The sequence below is a fragment of the Delphinus delphis genome, chromosome 5 (assembly GCF_949987515.2).
Source record: "Delphinus delphis chromosome 5, mDelDel1.2, whole genome shotgun sequence".
NCBI lineage: Eukaryota > Metazoa > Chordata > Mammalia > Artiodactyla > Delphinidae > Delphinus > Delphinus delphis.
In genome coordinates, this window is record NC_082687.1 from 42414220 (window position 1) to 42432574 (window position 18355).

Sequence of the window (18355 nt, forward strand, 5' to 3'; positions counted from 1 at the left end):
TACCTTTGTCTAGACTCGGGCAAAGTCAGGGCCCTAAAAATGCCACATAAATATTTTTTTGGGGAATGTTATGTCTCCATGAATCATCTGGCTTAATTAGACTGGTCCTTTTGTATCCTTTTTTATGTGACCAAGAGAACCAGTAGCTGACAAATTTACTGACCCAGAGAGAAATTCTGGGAAAAAGCTAATACTTACCGGATACCAGCTCCAGCAAGCCACAGCGCTAATTTTTCTTTCTGAATGAACCAATCATTGCTTCAGATATAGAAGCATCTTACAACCTTCTGGTGTGTTAAAATCTTTGGAGACAATGTTTTTAAGCTTTCAGCTTAATGTAAGCTGTCTTTCATAATGGGAATTTGATAGAGACAAGGGAAAACCTGTGTTCAGCTTCTCCAGAGATTCTTCTTGAAAGCTCAGTCCTTCTAGGAAAAAAATTTTTTAAAGGGAAGGTGTCTATTTTCTTATCTTCTAGAATGAGCCCTTTGAAACATTAGCCAAGCCATGCATACCCCTTCTCTACCGCTGGAGGCTACCCCTCCAATGGCCTCCTAGAAAACAAATCTGAAACTCTTTCTATGGTTTACTAGACCACTCCACAATCTGCCCTCACTTCCTGCCACTTCCCGTCATACACTAGGGCCCAGACGCAGTGGCCTTCTTGCCAATCCTTGATCTTCACCTCGCACGTTCCCAAAGGTTAGGGCCTTTGTGCTAGCTCTTTATCTGTCAGAATCATCCTTGCTCAGATTTTTACAGAGCTCTCATTCTTATTTCATGCAGATTTCTGCTCCAATCTGCTCAAATGCTACCTCCTCAGAAAGACTTTTCTGATCACCCCATTTAAAGTATAATTCCTGTTGATCTCAGTACCTAACTGCTGTATGTTTCTCCATTGCATATATCACTATTTGGCAATATTACATATGCTATGATATATTTTTTTACTTTTTTATTGAAGTATAGTTGATTTACGATGTGTTACTTTCAGGTGTACAACAAAGTCATTCAGTTATATATATACATAGGTATACATGTATATATATACACACACACACACACATATATATATATATATATATATATATATATACACACATTCTTTTTCAGATTCTTTTCCCCATGGGTTATTACATAATATCGAGTATAGTTCCCTGTGCTACACAGTAGGTCCTTGTTGGTTATATGATATTATATTTTTTATGCATGTTCTCCTCTTTCTCTTAAATGTAAGCTCTAAGAAGACTGGGGACTTTGTCTGTACCCTGGTGATTGGTACATAATGGTTTTCAATAAATATTCATTGAATGAACAAAGGAAAGAACTTACATTTCTATTGACTAGAAGATAAAGGGTTAAAGAAAAGATTGAGGCTTCGTGGTGGTATCCATGCTGGTACAAGACAGAGGTAGTGTGAATTTTTATAGAAAATACACAGAACTTCACATTAGAAGATCTGGGACCTTCTATATTTGGCACATGACTTTGAATAGGTCTGAGCATCAATTTCCTCCAACCAAATGGATTAGACTAAAGTTGATAAGATCAAAGGAGATAAAGGAAGTGGTAAGTTTTCATAAATCTTAAAATCTTAATATAATTATTGCCATCTCTTTGGGTCAATATGTAAATACAAAAGCAAAATCAGGTACTCAAATTAAAATTTCTTACTTTCAGAACTAGAAAAGCTCTCCTAAACATCTAATGAACTTCCAGTCATCCTTACATGGGAAACTTAAGTGCAGTTTAAAAAATGAGTTGAAGGGCTGTTACAGAACTACAAAATATAATATTTCCATACATGCATGGATGCAAATGAAATTATAAGCATTGCTTTCTTGTTTCTTAAATTTCAGTCTTTATAAAATTAGCTAAGATTTTCATATTGGTTCTTTACCTGAGGAATAAGTAGATATGCTAATTTCAGCTAGTTACAAATTTTAATTTCATAATATTCCCAGCCATCTCTTAGGTACAATCTTTGCGAGTCATTCTGTGTAGATAAAAGAAAAGAACAAAAGCCCACTTCAAATTAGGTTGTTTAAATTCCCTTTTTTCTAATAAGGATATCCTTGCTGTTATGTGATAAATACCAAAAAGGCTTAGTAAAAAGGTAAATTTCTAAGAGATTTTTAAACATATGACAAATGTTTTAAATATTAATATTTGAATAAATAAATGAGGGCTAGATTTTATAGTTCACTGATTCATAATTTTTTAAGTGAGGGTCTATTTTGATGTGTTAACCTGATTTATTTAATTTTTTTAGCCATGATTATTGCCATATTATTGAGATAGTCCATGTATAATGAATCTATTAAAATGTGCATGTTGAAGCCCAGCTATAATTTATGTGTCTGTTTACTTGGAGGTGGAGGGTGGTTTTACTAAAATAATATCTTTATGTATTGGAGATGAAAAGTACATGCTAAATCGCCCCTGTGGAAGGAAACCAACTTTGTTTTGCAGGGCAGGACTTCAGTCATATACACTGCCTCGATTTAATGAGCGGGTCTTCTGTTGCTCCAGCTTTCTTTCCTGTCTTTATTCAGTTCACGGAGTTCATTGAATAGAGTCTCAGAGAAGTGGAAGAGCCTATCCTGAAAAGACAGAAGAGGGTAGCACCCATTCATCACGCTGGGAGAGCTCCTAATCCTCAGTCAGTGCTGAGCTCAGATGTCACTTTTTTTTTTTTTTTTTTGCGGTACGCGGGCCTCTCACCGCCGTGGCCTCTCCCGTTGCGGAGCACAGGCTCCGGACGCGCAGGCTCAGCGGGCCCAGCCGCTCCGCAGCATGTGGGATCTTCCCGGACCGGGGCACGAACCCGTGTCCCCTGCATCGGCAGGAGGACTCTCAACCACTGCGCCACCAGGGAAGCCCCAGATGTCACTTCTTAATGACGTCTTTCCCCACCATCTTCTCCCTAATGTTCCAGAATTCTATGTCTTTTGGCTCTTTGAGTTTATACTTAGCATAATCTTCTACTATATCCTGTCTCACATGGCAGTTTTTTAATCACATCTGTTTAAGTATTCCCAGTACTCTGAGCTTCTCCTAGTCAACACTGTATCTGTAGCACAGAGCCTGGCCTATTGTGAGTGCTGACACTATTTTTGCAGAATAAATAAGTTAACGCAAGTGCTGCCACCCTGAGAGAGACTGAGGGTGTACAGAGTTCAGCCAAGTTGAGATGGGATGATCCTTGCTTTTACTTTGGACTGCCAACATTTAGAGGGTGCAGACATTGTACATAAAGGTTTTTAAAGACTGTCCAGAATTTTAAGCCCCTCTTCTTCTCAACGACGGTCCCTTTCCCAAACTCTCAATTCTGCTATCATTCTTCCTTTTATGATGAAGCTCAAAGGGCGCAAGTGTCTATCACTTCCCCCTTCTCTCTTCTTGCCAATGCATACCACTATTGATTTGCAAGTTACTTGTCTGCTTGCCCTGAACTTCACCTTGGTTATAAGGGTCTCTCCTTGCTAAACCATCCCTCTCATCCTCGTGGGCGTAGAGGTGTGTGCATGGAATTTTCTCCAATGTAATGAGATTTACACCTGGCCCTGCAAAAGAATAAATGAGAGGGTCAGTGGAGAGTGTGTGTGTGTGTGTGTGTGTGTGTGTGTGTGTGTGGTGTGAAGGGCAGGGTGGAGGTGTTGAAAGAAGATTGAAGAAGTTAGAGGAAGACAAAGAAGAATGTGAGTTTTACGGTCTCTGAAAATTTCTTTGATCTTCTTTTCCAGGTTGACTTTGGATTTGCTAAGAAAATAGGATCTGGACAGAAAACATGGACATTCTGTGGAACTCCCGAGTACGTAGCTCCTGAAGTCATTCTCAACAAAGGACATGACTTCAGTGTGGATTTTTGGTCCCTGGGAATTCTAGTATATGAGCTCCTCACGGGCAAGTAAGTACCTTGTGTTTTGTCTCTTCTTTAGAGAAGTGCAAAAATAACTTACTAATGATAAAAAATATATAATTTAAGAATTTAACATTTTGGAAGTGTTTTTGATTAAGCATGATGCCTTTTCCTCTTCACATTATGTCATATATAACATGCTTTCTAGCTTGTAACATGGTGAAAAGATTCAGGAAGGTGCAGGAAAGGAGTACAAAATTGCTATGGTTTACCTAGAGTGGCAAGGCCTGTTATTATAGTTAATATATCAAGTGTGTGAAGGTTTGGGGAATCCATCATAAAAATAAGAAAGGAAATTGAAGTTGTGGGCTGTTATTATTTCCTTGTATTTTTTTTTTGTAGTTGAGAAAATAGCAATCATAATTCCATTAAATCCATTGATCAACTAAATTTAGCCGTGTTCTTCCATTTTCCCAATAAATCATTAACCAGAAATGCTGAAAGAAGGCAACATTGCTGGATTTAAATTTTAATCCCCTTGTCAACTGCTTTCTAGAGGTGCTAATGAACAGAGACAAGACACAGCAGGAGTTTTACAAGTTAAAATTGGATTGCCATTCCTGAAGCGATTAAAGGGCTGTATTAATGAATCCAGGATACCAAATATTCAACCTGCCTGCACACACATACACACTTATACACACACATGTACACACACATATTACCTCACATCTGTAAAGCCCTTGACAGCTTACAAAGCACTTACATGTGTATTATCTAATTTTGTTTTCACAAGCTTGTATGGAAGTTAAAGCAGGAATTGTTTATTATCTTATGATTTAAAATTGTATTATGATTATTTTATGATTTAAATCTTATAGATTAGAAAATGGGGTCAGAGAGCTACTTGCCTAAGATCAAGGATTTAATCTCAGGTCTTCTGACTCTAAATATGACACACTTTTCATTAAACACGTGTGCCTTATACATAAGAGTTTTTTAATATAATGCATGGCTGTATAGACAGGATTCAGATCAGGTAGTTTTCTTTCTGGTTTTCTACCTCCATTTCTCATTAACTGATTTGGTCATTCTTTTAAGCCTTTACAACCAAATATTCTCAGTCTTGATGTCAGGGAGGATTTGCATTTGAAATGGCATAAGAAATGCTGGAATGAGCCCAGTGACGGGGATTCCAGTCTCAACACCTGCGTTACAAAAGGAGAGTTTTGTAGAATCTTCTTGAACTTTTTTCACTGCAGATTTCAATGTTGGGTTACCCATGGCTCCATTCTTTTTCCTTGTCCACATGAAAGATTATTTGAGGACTTCCCTGGTGGCGCAGTGGTTGAGAGTCCGCCTGCCGATGCAGGGGACATGGGTTCGTGCCCTGGTCCGGGAAGATCCCACATGCCGCGGAGCGGCTGGGCCCATGAGCCACGGCCGCTGAGCCTGCGCATCCGGAGCCTGTGCTCCGCAACGGGAGAGGCCACAACAGTGAGAGGCCCGTGTACCACAAAAAAAAAAAGAAAAAAAAAAAGATTATTTGATATCTGTAATCATTTTCAAATATTCATTGCTTAAGATTTTGAAGTAAAAAAGAGAAAAATTTCCAGGTAGTCATTCAGAGATAAAGTTGATTAAGGTCTCAGGACACAAGGATTTCTATTTCAAGAGTTTGTTTCCTCATCCCTGGAAAATTTGTCAGCTGCATTTCTAAGACATTCATGATGGCTCTTGTAGGTAACTGGAGAATATGCATTTCAGTCTTCATCAGCTGGAATAAATTGTCACAAGAAGTAGGGAAATAAAGTGAGAGAATAAGGAAGGGGAAAAAAATCCTCAATAACTTGGAGTTGCTGAAGTGACCTTGAGCTGTCATTGAAGAAGGTGCAAAATTGCTGTTATAAAGGCTTTCGGGGTAGAGCGTGAGAAAAGTTCATTTTAAATGCCCTAAAGTCAGGAGGCAAAACAAAAGAACTAAAAAACCAAAGCAAAACAAAACACAACCTACTTGTAAATATATAAATAAGTTGAAGGAATTGTAGCAATGGTTTTTGTTTTCTACCTCATTTTCTTTTCAAGTGAAACATAGATTATTGAAAAGTTGGTGCAACGGACTTGTTTCAGGTTCATTACCAAGAGTGGGAACTCTCGGTATCCAAAGGTCTCAAGCGTGACCAAGGTACAACAGAGTCATTCATGAAAATCATCTTTAATTTTCAAAAATTAAATGATACAATAGAATAGGTATGAAAGTGTTTTTAAAAGCAGAGTCCATGCATGAACGTGTTATCCAAACCCAGTGGTTAATTTCCAGTGCTTTCTTACTCGTCTTAGCAACAGTTGCCTTGAAATTCTCTCTTCGTGGTTTCTAGGACTTCCCTTTCTCTCATTTCTCTTCCCATGCTAGAGGCTCCAGCTCAGTGTCTGTTGCTGGATTCTTCTTGTCATCCTGACCTTCTTCAGTGGTCATCGGGCCACTTCAGTCCTTGACCTCTTTCCTACCCACTCACTCCTTGGGTGATAACATCAAGCCCTATGCCCTGTAGATACTGTCTGATGACTCCCCGGAATCATACCTCCAGCCCTAACCTCTTCCCTGAATGTCAGACTCATAAATGTAACTGTCTGCTTAGCATCTCTATTTGGATGTTCAAGATGCAACTCGATTCTCTTCCTCAGAACCTGCTCTGAACCTGCGCACCCCCAGCCTAACCTCCACACCAGTCTTAGTAAACAGTATCTCCGTTCCATAGGTCAAAACACTTCAGTATCCTTCTTGAATCCTTTCTTTCTCCTGCATACCACATTCACCCCAGTAGCAAATCCTGTTGACTTTATGCCATCGAAATAATCCAGAATCCCACCATTTCTCACCACCTTCACCACTACCGTTCGAGTCCAGGCTACCAGGCCTGCCTTCCCCCACCGCTAGTACCATCACAGTTTATTTTCAACACATTTTTAAAAAGCTTACTCTGGCTTCTGTAAATTAGATCACCTGACCTGAGAGTATTCCCAGGTCCTTCCCGTAGCCCGCTAGATCGAGATGACCATGCTGCCCTCACCTCTTACACTCTCTCCTGCTTCCTCACTCCACCAGCAACACTGCCCTCCTTTCTGTTCCAAGAACGACCCATGTCCACTCCTGACTCCTGGCCTTTGTACTTGCTGTCTTGGAATCCCTTGCCTGTTTGGCTCATTCACTCCCACCTCTGCTCAACTGCCAACATATGAGAGATGCTTTTCCTATCCACTGTGTCTAAATAAAACCACACCTCCTCTCTCTCACTCTCTGCCCTCCCCTTTATTTTTCTTTTTAGTGATTATCACCACTTGACAGATTACCTCTGTGTGTATGTGTGTGCGCGTGTGTGTGTGTACTTTGTTAAGTGATATGAAATTATTTTCTAGCATATATCCAGATTTGCTATAAAACAACTCATGAGAGGGAGGGAGGGAGGGAAAAAAAGAAAAGAAATTTAGTTGTAAATGTGTCTCAGATGCTGGTCCTAGTGTCCTATTTTGGCTTTTCTCTAGCCCGCCCTTTTCTGGGGTTGACCAAATGATGACCTACAATTTGATTCTCAAAGGAATTGAAAAAATGGATTTTCCCAGAAAGATAACCAGACGACCTGAGGATTTGATTCGGAGGCTTTGCAGGTGAGAATGACTATTAAAAACCCCTTGTTCTTGGGGGAAGGTGTGAAGGCTTCTCATTTCTGCTGCCACACATTTTAAAGTTAGGTGTATATTTACTTTTTGTACTTTTCTATGTAGTTAAATTATATTTAATGAAAATCATTTTCTATTTTGCCGTCTGTGCTAGAAGTTTGAGTTTCCTTCATGTAATACACAGTACCTACTCATAGTTTAAAAGAGATGCAGATTGTTCAGATTATCTTTGAGAATCATCTTTGTTAGAGGAAAATAGAACCACAAAACTTAGCTTAATAAAAGAGTAGTTTACAGCATTGTTATTTTGAGAGAAAATTAGTGGCGATGATAAAGTGTTACTGTATGTCCTCTTTCAATCTTCATTAAAAAAAAAAGTACTCCTATTTTAAATTACTCCAAATTTCTACTTACCACTAAAAATAATTTATTGGAGAACAGAAGACTTCTAGAATTTTGTTTAAGCTTCATTTTGTTGCAGTTTTCTTGCACACTTGAACTTTTTTAAAAGCTTTGAAATTTAGTAAATTTAGAACATGAAACCTAGCTGTGGGTTGCCCACAGAAATTTCTGTATGCTTCTAAAATTTCAGCTCTGTTGTAAATGGTTCTCTAAAGCTTTCCATGGTTCCCTTAGCAGACTTGGTAAGGTGGCATTGTCCTGTTCTTTTAAGCATTTATTCATAGCTCATTTAAAGCACTGGGAGATACCTATATCTATATATCTGTATGTATATACCTATATCTATATATTGGGATATATAGATATTGAATACATATATTCATATTCCTGACTGTAATTTGACTGTGGCTTCCCCAGAGGGGGCATGTGTTTTCCATCTCCTTTATTCTCAGATGTGCCTGGTCTATGAATATTGTTGACAAAATGAATGAATGAATAAAGAAAAATTGTTAAATTTTAATGTAAAATTCACTCAAACATAATTATTATAAATTGACTTAAAATTTTTATTTTAGGCAAAATCCAACAGAAAGACTAGGAAATCTGAAGAATGGAATCAATGACATTAAGAAACACAGGTACATAGTTACTTCTTTGCCCAGAAAAATCTAGAAATTTATTTTTAAAGTGTGGTAATCTTGAAGCTTCTCTCAGTCTGTAAAGATCCCTACACAGATGATCAAGTTTTCCTTTTTGGTGCTTTATTTTTAATTTGTGTTTTACTAGCTGCGATGAAGTTATAAAACAAATTACAAAATCACATATTCAAGTTATAGCAACTTAGCTTTTTATCTGCTGTAATCTCCATTATTTTTTAATATTAACTTGGATTCTATAAAGGAATCAAGTTCTAATTTTGACGTTTCATTTACAGTTAAAGTAGGGTAGTTATTGTTCTCAATATTCTAGAGAATGGGTCAGCTAAACCAACTGTTAAATAGTATTCTACTTCAGTTTTAACTAATATTATATATTTATTTAAAATATAATTTTCCTTTGACCAGCTCTCCACATTTTGAAGCTTCCTATCGTATTTTACTTTTGGGGTAAAGTACATTGATTTCCACAAAACCTCAAACAGTGTTTTATCCTTATGTAATAGTCTAAAAAGCACCTTTTTCAGGTCTGTGAATTTCTAAAGCTGGTCTTTAAAACCATCAATAACTTCCATAATATAAACTCTCTGATTTCGTTCCATATGTGGAAGTTCAGGCCTTGGAGTTTTTTTTTTTTTTTTTTTTTAAATCTATGCCTAGCTAAATCCTGCAATCCTTGAGATGTTTTGATTTTGCTTATGATTTACAGAAGTGAAACATCACCTATTGATAGTACAAAAAATAAATTTGAGAATTTCATTACTGAAAACCTTTGAGCACACTGCTGTGTTCACTTTCAGAAAGAAAAACACCTCTCAACATTTTATTCTTCTCTGGATATTTTTACTGAAGAATTAGGGGCACATCAACACAGTGTGAAAATAAAGGGAGAGATGCTGCTGAATAGAAACACTATCCGTTTTTCTGAACAGTAGTGGTGTAGCTCAAAAAAAAAAAAAAAAAAATCCCCAAGCTGCCAGCCCTGCTCTATCTATTCATGAACTTTCTTGAAATAAAGCCATGTATTCAACATTGTAAATTCATATCGGGCTCTGCCATAAGGATATATCAGGACGGGGATGGGGAAGCAGGGAGGGAGGAAGAGATGGAGACAGACACATCTGTGGATTTTATAGACATCAAAATACGTATTTTATTGTTCTTTGTCATCTTTTGGATTGTCTTTCGTGTAAAGCTCATTATTTGTCTTAGATTCCAATTTATCTCTCTTCCTATGTGCTGTTATCACAGTTTCTTTTCTCATGATAAAATGACACATAAACACACCATTCATATTGAACAAACAAGTGTCCAGTCAGTAAAAGTCCCCCCTTCCAATGTATTTCCTCTTTTATCTCATTAAAGAAGCATCTTCATGTTTGCTCTGGGGTAGGTGGGAAATAGAAGTGATATAATTGTTAACAGGTTCCCGTTTTATCTCTTACTTCTTATTTACCTGAGGCTCATTTAAATATAGCTGTCAAGTTGTGATTAGATGTACATGCAGATTCATGCTGAAGGATTTTCTCACTTCAGCATGGTAATGAAGAATTTTGAATTTCCTTCCCCATAGGGATTAATTTGCCCACTCTTCTTAACAGGGTGTTCTTTGCCAAGTAGCTGAAGCATACAGCTGAAGCTGCTGTGTGTAGGGCAGAGTTCACTAATAAGATGTACCAAATTTACACAGTGCCTTCCGGTGAGCTCAGGGAGATCAAAAACATTATTTCATCTGATTTTCATAGTGCTTCTTAGCATACAAAGATGGGGCACGGGGGTCTGAAAAATAGAACTCTCTTTGCTTTCAAATAGGAGTGTTCTATAGCCTTGCGTAAGTCTCCAAGGCACATATAGCTTCACTACCCAGTATATTCTTGTAATGTTTTTTTAAAAAAGCATTCTTTCTAAAATTTGCCATCAGATTTTCCCACTCCTCTCTAAAGTAAAACATCTTTTTTCCTTGGAGAGCCATTTACTTCAATTTTGTATTTAACAACAATACACTTAAACGTGGCATATTGTTATATGTTTGTTCAGTCTGTGTTAAATCATCTTTCTTAAAAATAGAGTTCCTCCCTCTCCTATTTATAAGTTAACTTATAAACTAGGTACCAATCATGTCTCCCAACACCTCTCTGAAAAGAGGGATAATATAGTTGTAGGGTACAATTAAATCTTTCCTGCTAGGTAGAGGAGTAATTTGTTTCAGGTCTCTTAATGTTACCTTTAATATTTCCAGTCTCTAGAATTTTACTCTCAAGAATAGCTACTACTCTTTTAAAAATGAAGAAGCAATTTATGTACAGTTGCTGCTAATATTTCTTTAGTGAATATTTTTCACACACGACTGCATGCTGGCACTTGGATTACTTAAAATGTGGTTAGTGTCAAAAAGGCCAGGTGTTAAGTGAATAACCACTCATGTTAAGTAAATATTGCCATAAGTCAAATTGTAACAAGTACTCAGCAAGAAATGCATAGGCTCTTTGATTCAGTAGAGTAACAGTAATGATTTTTATTAATATTTATGGAGTAGCATCTGGGTAGAGAGCATTGTAAAATATGTGAAAAGGAATTGTGTCAGTCATCGGTGGCAAAAGAAAAGAATCCACAGAACTGTGTGCCTAGAAATCCCTAAAAATGGAGCCTCGGTCTGTGCAAAGAAGGTGATGGGTGGATCATGGAGAGGACTTCTGTGGTTTTGCAGCAAGGACAATGGAAGTCATACATCTAGGATTGCTGTCTGACTCTCACTCTTTGCTTAGAGACTCAACAGTGTAGACCAAAATGTCACTTTGGGTTAAGAATGGCATCTGAAATGGAATGTACTCAGAGCCCGCCCTCTCTGTTTTTAGTACTTTTTCTCTTGCTAAGCTTAGACTTGGAATGAGAAATCCAGTCAAGGAGTGACCCAAAACCAACTCCACGAGAGGGAGGAGATTGAAAAAGGTAGAAAAGGGTAACTTCGGATACAGTTGACAGACCGATGAATACGAGGGCCTCCTAAAATCTCCCAGCCTTCATTCTGATACTTCCCACCACCACCCTGACCTATCACGCCCCCCACTGCGATCATTCTTCACATAGCAGCCAGAATCGTCTTCTGAAAACATATTTAGATTGCATCACTTCCTTATAACTTTCTACTGGCTTCCCGATAAGCATAAAATCTTGATTCCTTGTTGTGTTCTACAAGACCCTATAAGATCTGGCCTCTGGCTGGTTCTCAGACATCATATTTTTCTCTCGTTTCCCCTCCACTCACCACACTTCAGCTCATTCCTATCACTTTCTTCCATTCAGAAGGTCATTGCCACAAATCTTCCCATGGCTTCTCCCTTCTCTTCATTCTGGCCTCAATTCAAATATCACTTCTTCAGATAGCACCCTAGCTAAAAGCAGCACCTCCCAAGCCATCCGTATCCCAGTCATCATCCACCATTTTATTCTCTTTTATCTTCCTAGTACGTATTAGTATATGAAATTAATGTAAATGTTCATATTGTTTACTTTTTTGTTTGATTACTTGTCACCTCCTGCCAAAATAAAAATATCTTGAAAGCAGGGTCTTTGTTGTTTTTGATGCCTGGGACCAAGTTGACTTTCCATAAATTTTTGTTGGCTGGCAGACCTGACCTCAGTGTCCCAATAGAAAAGATCAGTGGATTTAAACAGTATTATTCCAGGTTCTTTATAAGATTCTGAGAGACACAGTACATTGTTTCTGTCTGAGAGGAGCAAGTCCTTCTCATTTCTGGTGTTGCATTTCCAGCTCACCAAGCCTGATACGTATCCTAAAGACCAGATCAGTCCTTCCTTTTAGATTAATAGTTTGGAAGCAATAAATGAAAGAACTTCATCTGGCCATCAGCCTTCTCTCATTACAGATAACTGTAAAATACTTTTTATCTTGGAGCCTCTTATATACATTTCACCAATAGCATCACCACCATGGCAGTGTGTTACTGTAAGACATGATAGTTAGAGGTCCTATGTAAGGGTGTTCTCTTGTAGAGTCATTCAGTTATTCAACAGACATTTATTGGAGCCCCTGTTTTGTGTCAAGTACTGTTGCAAGTGTTAGGGACACAGAAGGAAAGGAAACAGACAAAAACCCCTACTCTCATGGAGCTTGCATTCTAGTTGGAGAGAAAGAAAATAAAGAAAATAATTAAGTGTATAGTAGGTATATTAGAAGGCAGTAACTTATAAGGAGAGAAAATAAAGTATGGAAGGAGGATGGGAAGTACATGGGGGTGGGGTTGGGGAGGGGTTGCCATGTTAGACTGGATGGCCAATGAAGGCCTCTCTAAGAAGATGACCTTCGAGAAAATACCTGATGGTGTTGAGGAGACAGACCATGTGGAAATCTGGGGAAAGGACAATTCAGCTACAGGGGCTCAAGTGCAAGGGTCTTGAAGTGGGAACATCCCATGCTTGTTGGAAGAATGTTGAGGAGACAAAGGAGCAAAGAGAGAGAGAAAGAGAAAGGTAGGGCAGTGGCAGGGTGGGGGAAGGGTGGTGGTGGAAAGGGTGATAAGGCCTCTGGGTTTTAATAAAGACATGGTAATGACTTTGCCTTTTACACTGAGTGAAATTGGAAGCATTGGACAGTTTTGAACAAAGGCATGATGTGAACAAAGGCTGCAATGGCTGATGGCTTCAGGCAGGCAACATTTAGTGTTTACTGGAATGACAGGCAACAGTTTTTTTTGTCTGCAGTTGATACAGTGATTAGATTACTCTTTCAAGTTTTCCTCCAAACTTAAAATGTTGGAGGAAACATTTCCTCCAAATGACTTGCATTTTAAATGATCACCCTTGCTGGGCTGTTTCCCATGGACAAAAGCAGGAGGACCCGTTAGGATGTTATTATACTAATACAGGCAAGAAATAACTGTGGCTTGGCCCATGCTGGTAGAGTAGAGGTGTTGAGTATTGGCCAGGTTCTGAATACCAACGTATTTTGAACGTAACAGACTAGATTTACATATGGAGTGAGATAGGATGTGAGAGAAAGGATAACTCCAAAGTCTTTGGTTTGAGCAACTGGAAGAGTTGAGGGAAGTTCGTTGCGGAAAATTTGGAGCTTCAGTGTGGACCTGATACAGCTAGATGCCCGTTAGACATCCAGTGGGGAGATGGTGAATAGCACTTGTAGCTAGCAGCCTGTTAAGCAGTGTGTGTGTGTGTGTGTGTGTGTGTGTGTGTGTGTGGAGGGGGGCAGGGTGGTGGTGGAAATAGCAGTTTGGGAGTAATCAGTTTATACATGCTATTTAAAGCCACAAGACTGAATGAGATTTCCTAGAAAGTGGGAGTAGTTGGAAGAAGAGGTCCAAGGACTGAGCCCCAGAGCATGCCAACTTCCTATGGAAATAGCAATGGAAAATGAGAGAAAGCACCCAAGATGGTAAGAAGAAAGCCAGGACAAGGGCATGTCTCTGGCGCCAAGTGAAGAAAGTGTTTTGGGAAGTGTGAGTGATGAGCTGTGCTAAGAGTAAGATGAAAACTGAGAATTAAGGGAATTCGCTGGAGTGGAGAGGGTGAAGCCTGATTGCGGTGTGCCTAGGAGAAAATGGGTAGTGTCGACTGAAGAAAAACACAACAACCTAAAAGTTGCAAGTTATGTTTTATTTGGAGACCTTACTGAGGACTATAGCCCAGGAGACAACCTCTCAGCTCTGAGGAACTGCTGCAAAGAGGTAAAGGAGGAATCAGGATATATAAGAGTTTTTGCTTTAAAAACAAAAACATGTAGTACAACATTGGAAGATTACTGCTGAAGTGGGGAAGGGCCATATAGGGGTTGGGGAGTAAGAGGTACAAACTATTAGGTATAGAATGAGCTACGAGGATATATTGTACAACACAGGAAATATAGCCAATATTTTGTAATAACTATAAATGGAGTATAAGTTTTAAAAGTTGTGCATCACTATATTGTACACCTGTAACTTACATACTGCTGTACAGCAACTATACTTCAATTTTAAAAAGAAAAAGAAAAAAATTTACCGCTAATCACAAATAGAAGACATCTCAAGTCAATGATTTTACTGCTTTTCTATATATGGGAAGATGTAAGAGTTTGGGCTCCTTGAAATTACCCCCTAGATATGCATCTTAACTATCTAGGACCAGTATTCAGTTTTTCTCCATCCTGAATCCCCCATCAGGTGGCTGCAATGGCTGAGGGCTTCAGGGCAGGCAACACTTAGTGTTTACTGGAGTGGCAGGCAACAGTTTTTTTTGTCCGCAGTTGATACAGTGATTAGTTTACTCTTTCAAGTTTTCCTCCAATGGGAAGAGAGAAATGGAATGAGAGTTGGAGGGGAGTTCGGGTCAAGGGAGATTGCTTTGTGGTTGGAAGAATTTAAATGTTTCCATACTGATTCGAATGCCCCAGGAGAGACGATGTTAAAGATTCAGGAGAGAGGAGAATTTAAGGAGCATGTCTGAATAGAGAATGTCTACAAGATCAAATACACAGCAGAGGAGCTGACCTTAGAGAGGAGCAAGGGCAGTTCATTCATGGTGCAGTAGAGAAAGGGAACACACAGATGTGCCTACACAGGCAGGTTTGCTGGTGGAAAATTGTAGAAGTTCTCTTTTCTGCTCCTGGTTTCTTAGTGAAATAGGAAGTCAGGCCATCATTTGGGAGGGAAGATGGATAGGAGGTCTGAAAGTCTGAGGAGAGAGGACGAAGAATGGATTATGAGTCTAAGGGAGTGTGACGAGGGGAACAACAGGGAAACCTAGACTGACTGCTGGGCAGCATTAAAGGCCCCCCTGAGGGTAGTGGGCATGGATTTAATGTGAGAGACACACATGTGTGTGGGCATGGTTGGTATTTTCCTCTGATCACTTGCAGCTATACTGTTGCAGGCAGGGAGCAGGCAACAAAATGGGTAGACAGATGACTTGACATGCTAATAGTTTATCAGATAAGTAATATTTCTCTGTACTTTTCTGATTTCTCAGGTGGTTAAATGGTTTTAATTGGGAAGGACTGAAAGCACGGAACCTTCCATCACCTTTACAAAGAGAGGTATGGTATCTACTATATTACTCTCTTGATTTTTTCCCAAGTATTTGTTTTTGTAAACAGGTTTTAGGGGTGTGTGTGTGTGTGTGTGTGTGTGTGTGTGTAGAATAGATTAAAAATTTTTTTAACAGTTTTTAAATTTAAGTGAAAATGTCTTTGCAATTGTGACTATATGGTCTAAATAGTATTACGTATTCAATGGACCTTAGCTCAGCTCTTAAGAATGGATTACATGTAAATCTAAATCCCAAGGTAGCCAGTGTTGGTCAGGCTGACAGATGGTTCTAAAAATATAATATGAACCTATATGTAATTTAAAATTTTCTAGTAGCCGTATTAAAAAAGGTAAAAAGAAATGGGTGAAATTAATTTTAATTATCATAATACATTAAAATATTATTTCAACATGTAACAAACACAGAATATTAATATATTAATAAAGATGTTACATTTTTTTTTTCATACTGAATTTTCAAAAATCCCAAGTGGTTTTTCCACTTTCAGCCATCTCAGTTCCGACTAGCTATATTTCCAGTGCTCAGTCCCCATTGCTGGTTGGACAGCACAGCTCCAGAGAAAGCAGAACATCTGCTAAGTTGGGGAGGGAGGGGGATGACTCAGGAATAATCTAGTCAACACCCTACAAATGTTATGTTGTGTTCTCTGTAAAGGAATTTTGAGGATCTTTGTCTTTCTTTGTACCTTTTTAGATTGACATCTGAATTTTTTCATTACTCGTCTAAGTCATTGTGGAAAATGTAATTTCGAGTATGTTGTAAATATTGACATTTTATAGTAAAACACTACTCTCACTTTGCCCCTTTAAATATATCCAGTGTAATCTAAATGCCATTGAGATATGAAACCCATCAGCCATTTAAAAAATAGACAGAAATATTACATGACTACTTTTTCTCTCTAAACTCCTATTTTCATGTTTCCATTAGATCTTCTCTATAAAATTTCATCCTAATGTAAAAGATTTTTATACTGGATGGTCTTCTATTAATCATTCTTTAAGTGCCTTTCAATTTTAGTTTTTATAAGATTAAAAATTTTTGTGAGGATAAAAATTTCACTGGCAATACAAATATTTCTTCTGGATTCAGTTATAATTACATTTTTGTAGCATGCAGTATCAAACAACATACATATATTATAAATTTTTAAATAATTATTAAACAAAAATGTTTTGAAAAGAAATTATTAATGTACTTGTGGTTGAATATTATTTACTAAAAAATAGGATCAGATTCCACATCAATTCTATTTCTTTTTAAAATTATTTTTCTGTAGATGAAAGTGCTAAGAGTTGTGTTCACATAAATAAGTAAATGAGAGTGGAGGATTTTATAATAGCTATGTCACTTTGAGCACCTTCTGAGTAGTCTCCTTATGCCCCCAAAAAACTCATTATGATGGATCATAAATAGTATTTTTAGCTGATAATTCAATTAGGTACTAATGAAGATTGTTTGAAAGCAAAGAATTGAAAACCACTTGATTTGCAAAGTAATTTAATACCAGAGTCATTTCACTCTTTCAACAAGGTCACTAGTATTTTCAATTGTCCCTTTGTTTGACATTCTGGAGAATTTATATGGGTCAATTAACCCTATAAAAATTCAAGATCAGTGAGAAACTTTATTATAAAGTGGAAGAAGGATTCTGGCAAATTTTGATATTTTTAATATTTCCTTTTAAAATATTTTCCAATTTGAAAAAAAAAAAAGAGACATCATTTCTGTCACCTTTTCTTTCAGAAATAACTCCTTAAGCCAGGTAGCTCCTACTGCATGTAATTCTGGGACCCGATCCATTTGTTCTAAAGGGGAGATCTCATGAGGCTGAGAGTGTGACTCAAAAATGATAACTGGTTCTATTTTCCTTATATGTACATTACAAGTGGTTGCAGTAGAAAATCAGTGTTCAGATACAGAAAGCATTCCCCATATGTTCTAGCATGCTTCGTCAACGTTATCCTCACCTTTGGTTTCATCCTTTTTCTACTAGCTAAGTGGACCCACAGATCACAGCTACTTTGACAAGTATCCTCCCGAGAAGGGGGTGCCTCCTGATGAGCTGTCAGGCTGGGATAAAGACTTCTGACAGAAGAAAAGATGATTACTGCCCTACATACACAAAAGGACTATAAGGACCAACAATCCAACACTGATTATTTCTCTTCAGAGTATTATACTATCTTTTAGAAGACCATTAGAGAAAAGAAATCCCTGCCCATGAGCTGGGGGTGGGAAATAGTAGGTGCGGAGGTGGTTCTGAATGATAATGTCTCATTTAGATGCTGTGAATTATTCGTGTGTTCTGTTCTTTGCTTTTCTCAAATGTTGAAGGCTATCCTATTCCCCTCTTCAAAGTCAGAACCATTTTTGTCAAAGGGACATCATTTTCTCTGCAGTCTGTTGCTCCGTCCCAATCATATTTGTCTCCTTTGAGTCCTAGTAAGGTTTAAAAAGTGTCTTGCCCTTGAGCAACTAAGTCATTCAAATAGAAGAAAGAACAAGGGTGAATTTTGGAAGATTTCCCCCGTTCTCAACAATCCCACGTAAGCATTATGGCATCTTGAAGTCATGGCTTGCCGTAAACTTGGCAGTCAGCAGAAGTTCTTGATTTTCACCTGTGTTCAACCTAGAAATATATTGATAGGCTTCTGAACCTAGTCTGGGGAAAGGCAAATTTGAGTATTAGTCA

At 38.0% G+C, this 18355-nt stretch overlaps 1 protein-coding gene across 1 annotated transcript in view; it reads left to right on the forward strand.

Annotated features, from left to right (window-relative positions):
* PRKG2 (protein kinase cGMP-dependent 2) overlaps nucleotides 1-17773 on the forward strand; it is a 93501-nt gene extending 75728 nt beyond the window's left edge. The window contains exons 15-19 of the mRNA XM_060011678.1: nucleotides 3747-3910; nucleotides 7406-7528; nucleotides 8518-8580; nucleotides 15580-15646; nucleotides 17657-17773. Coding sequence (XP_059867661.1) covers nucleotides 3747-3910; nucleotides 7406-7528; nucleotides 8518-8580; nucleotides 15580-15646; nucleotides 17657-17752 — 513 coding nt within the window. The 3' untranslated portion in view covers nucleotides 17753-17773. The remainder of the gene's footprint in view (nucleotides 1-3746; nucleotides 3911-7405; nucleotides 7529-8517; nucleotides 8581-15579; nucleotides 15647-17656) is intronic.
* The last annotated feature ends 582 nt before the right edge of the window (nucleotides 17774-18355 follow it).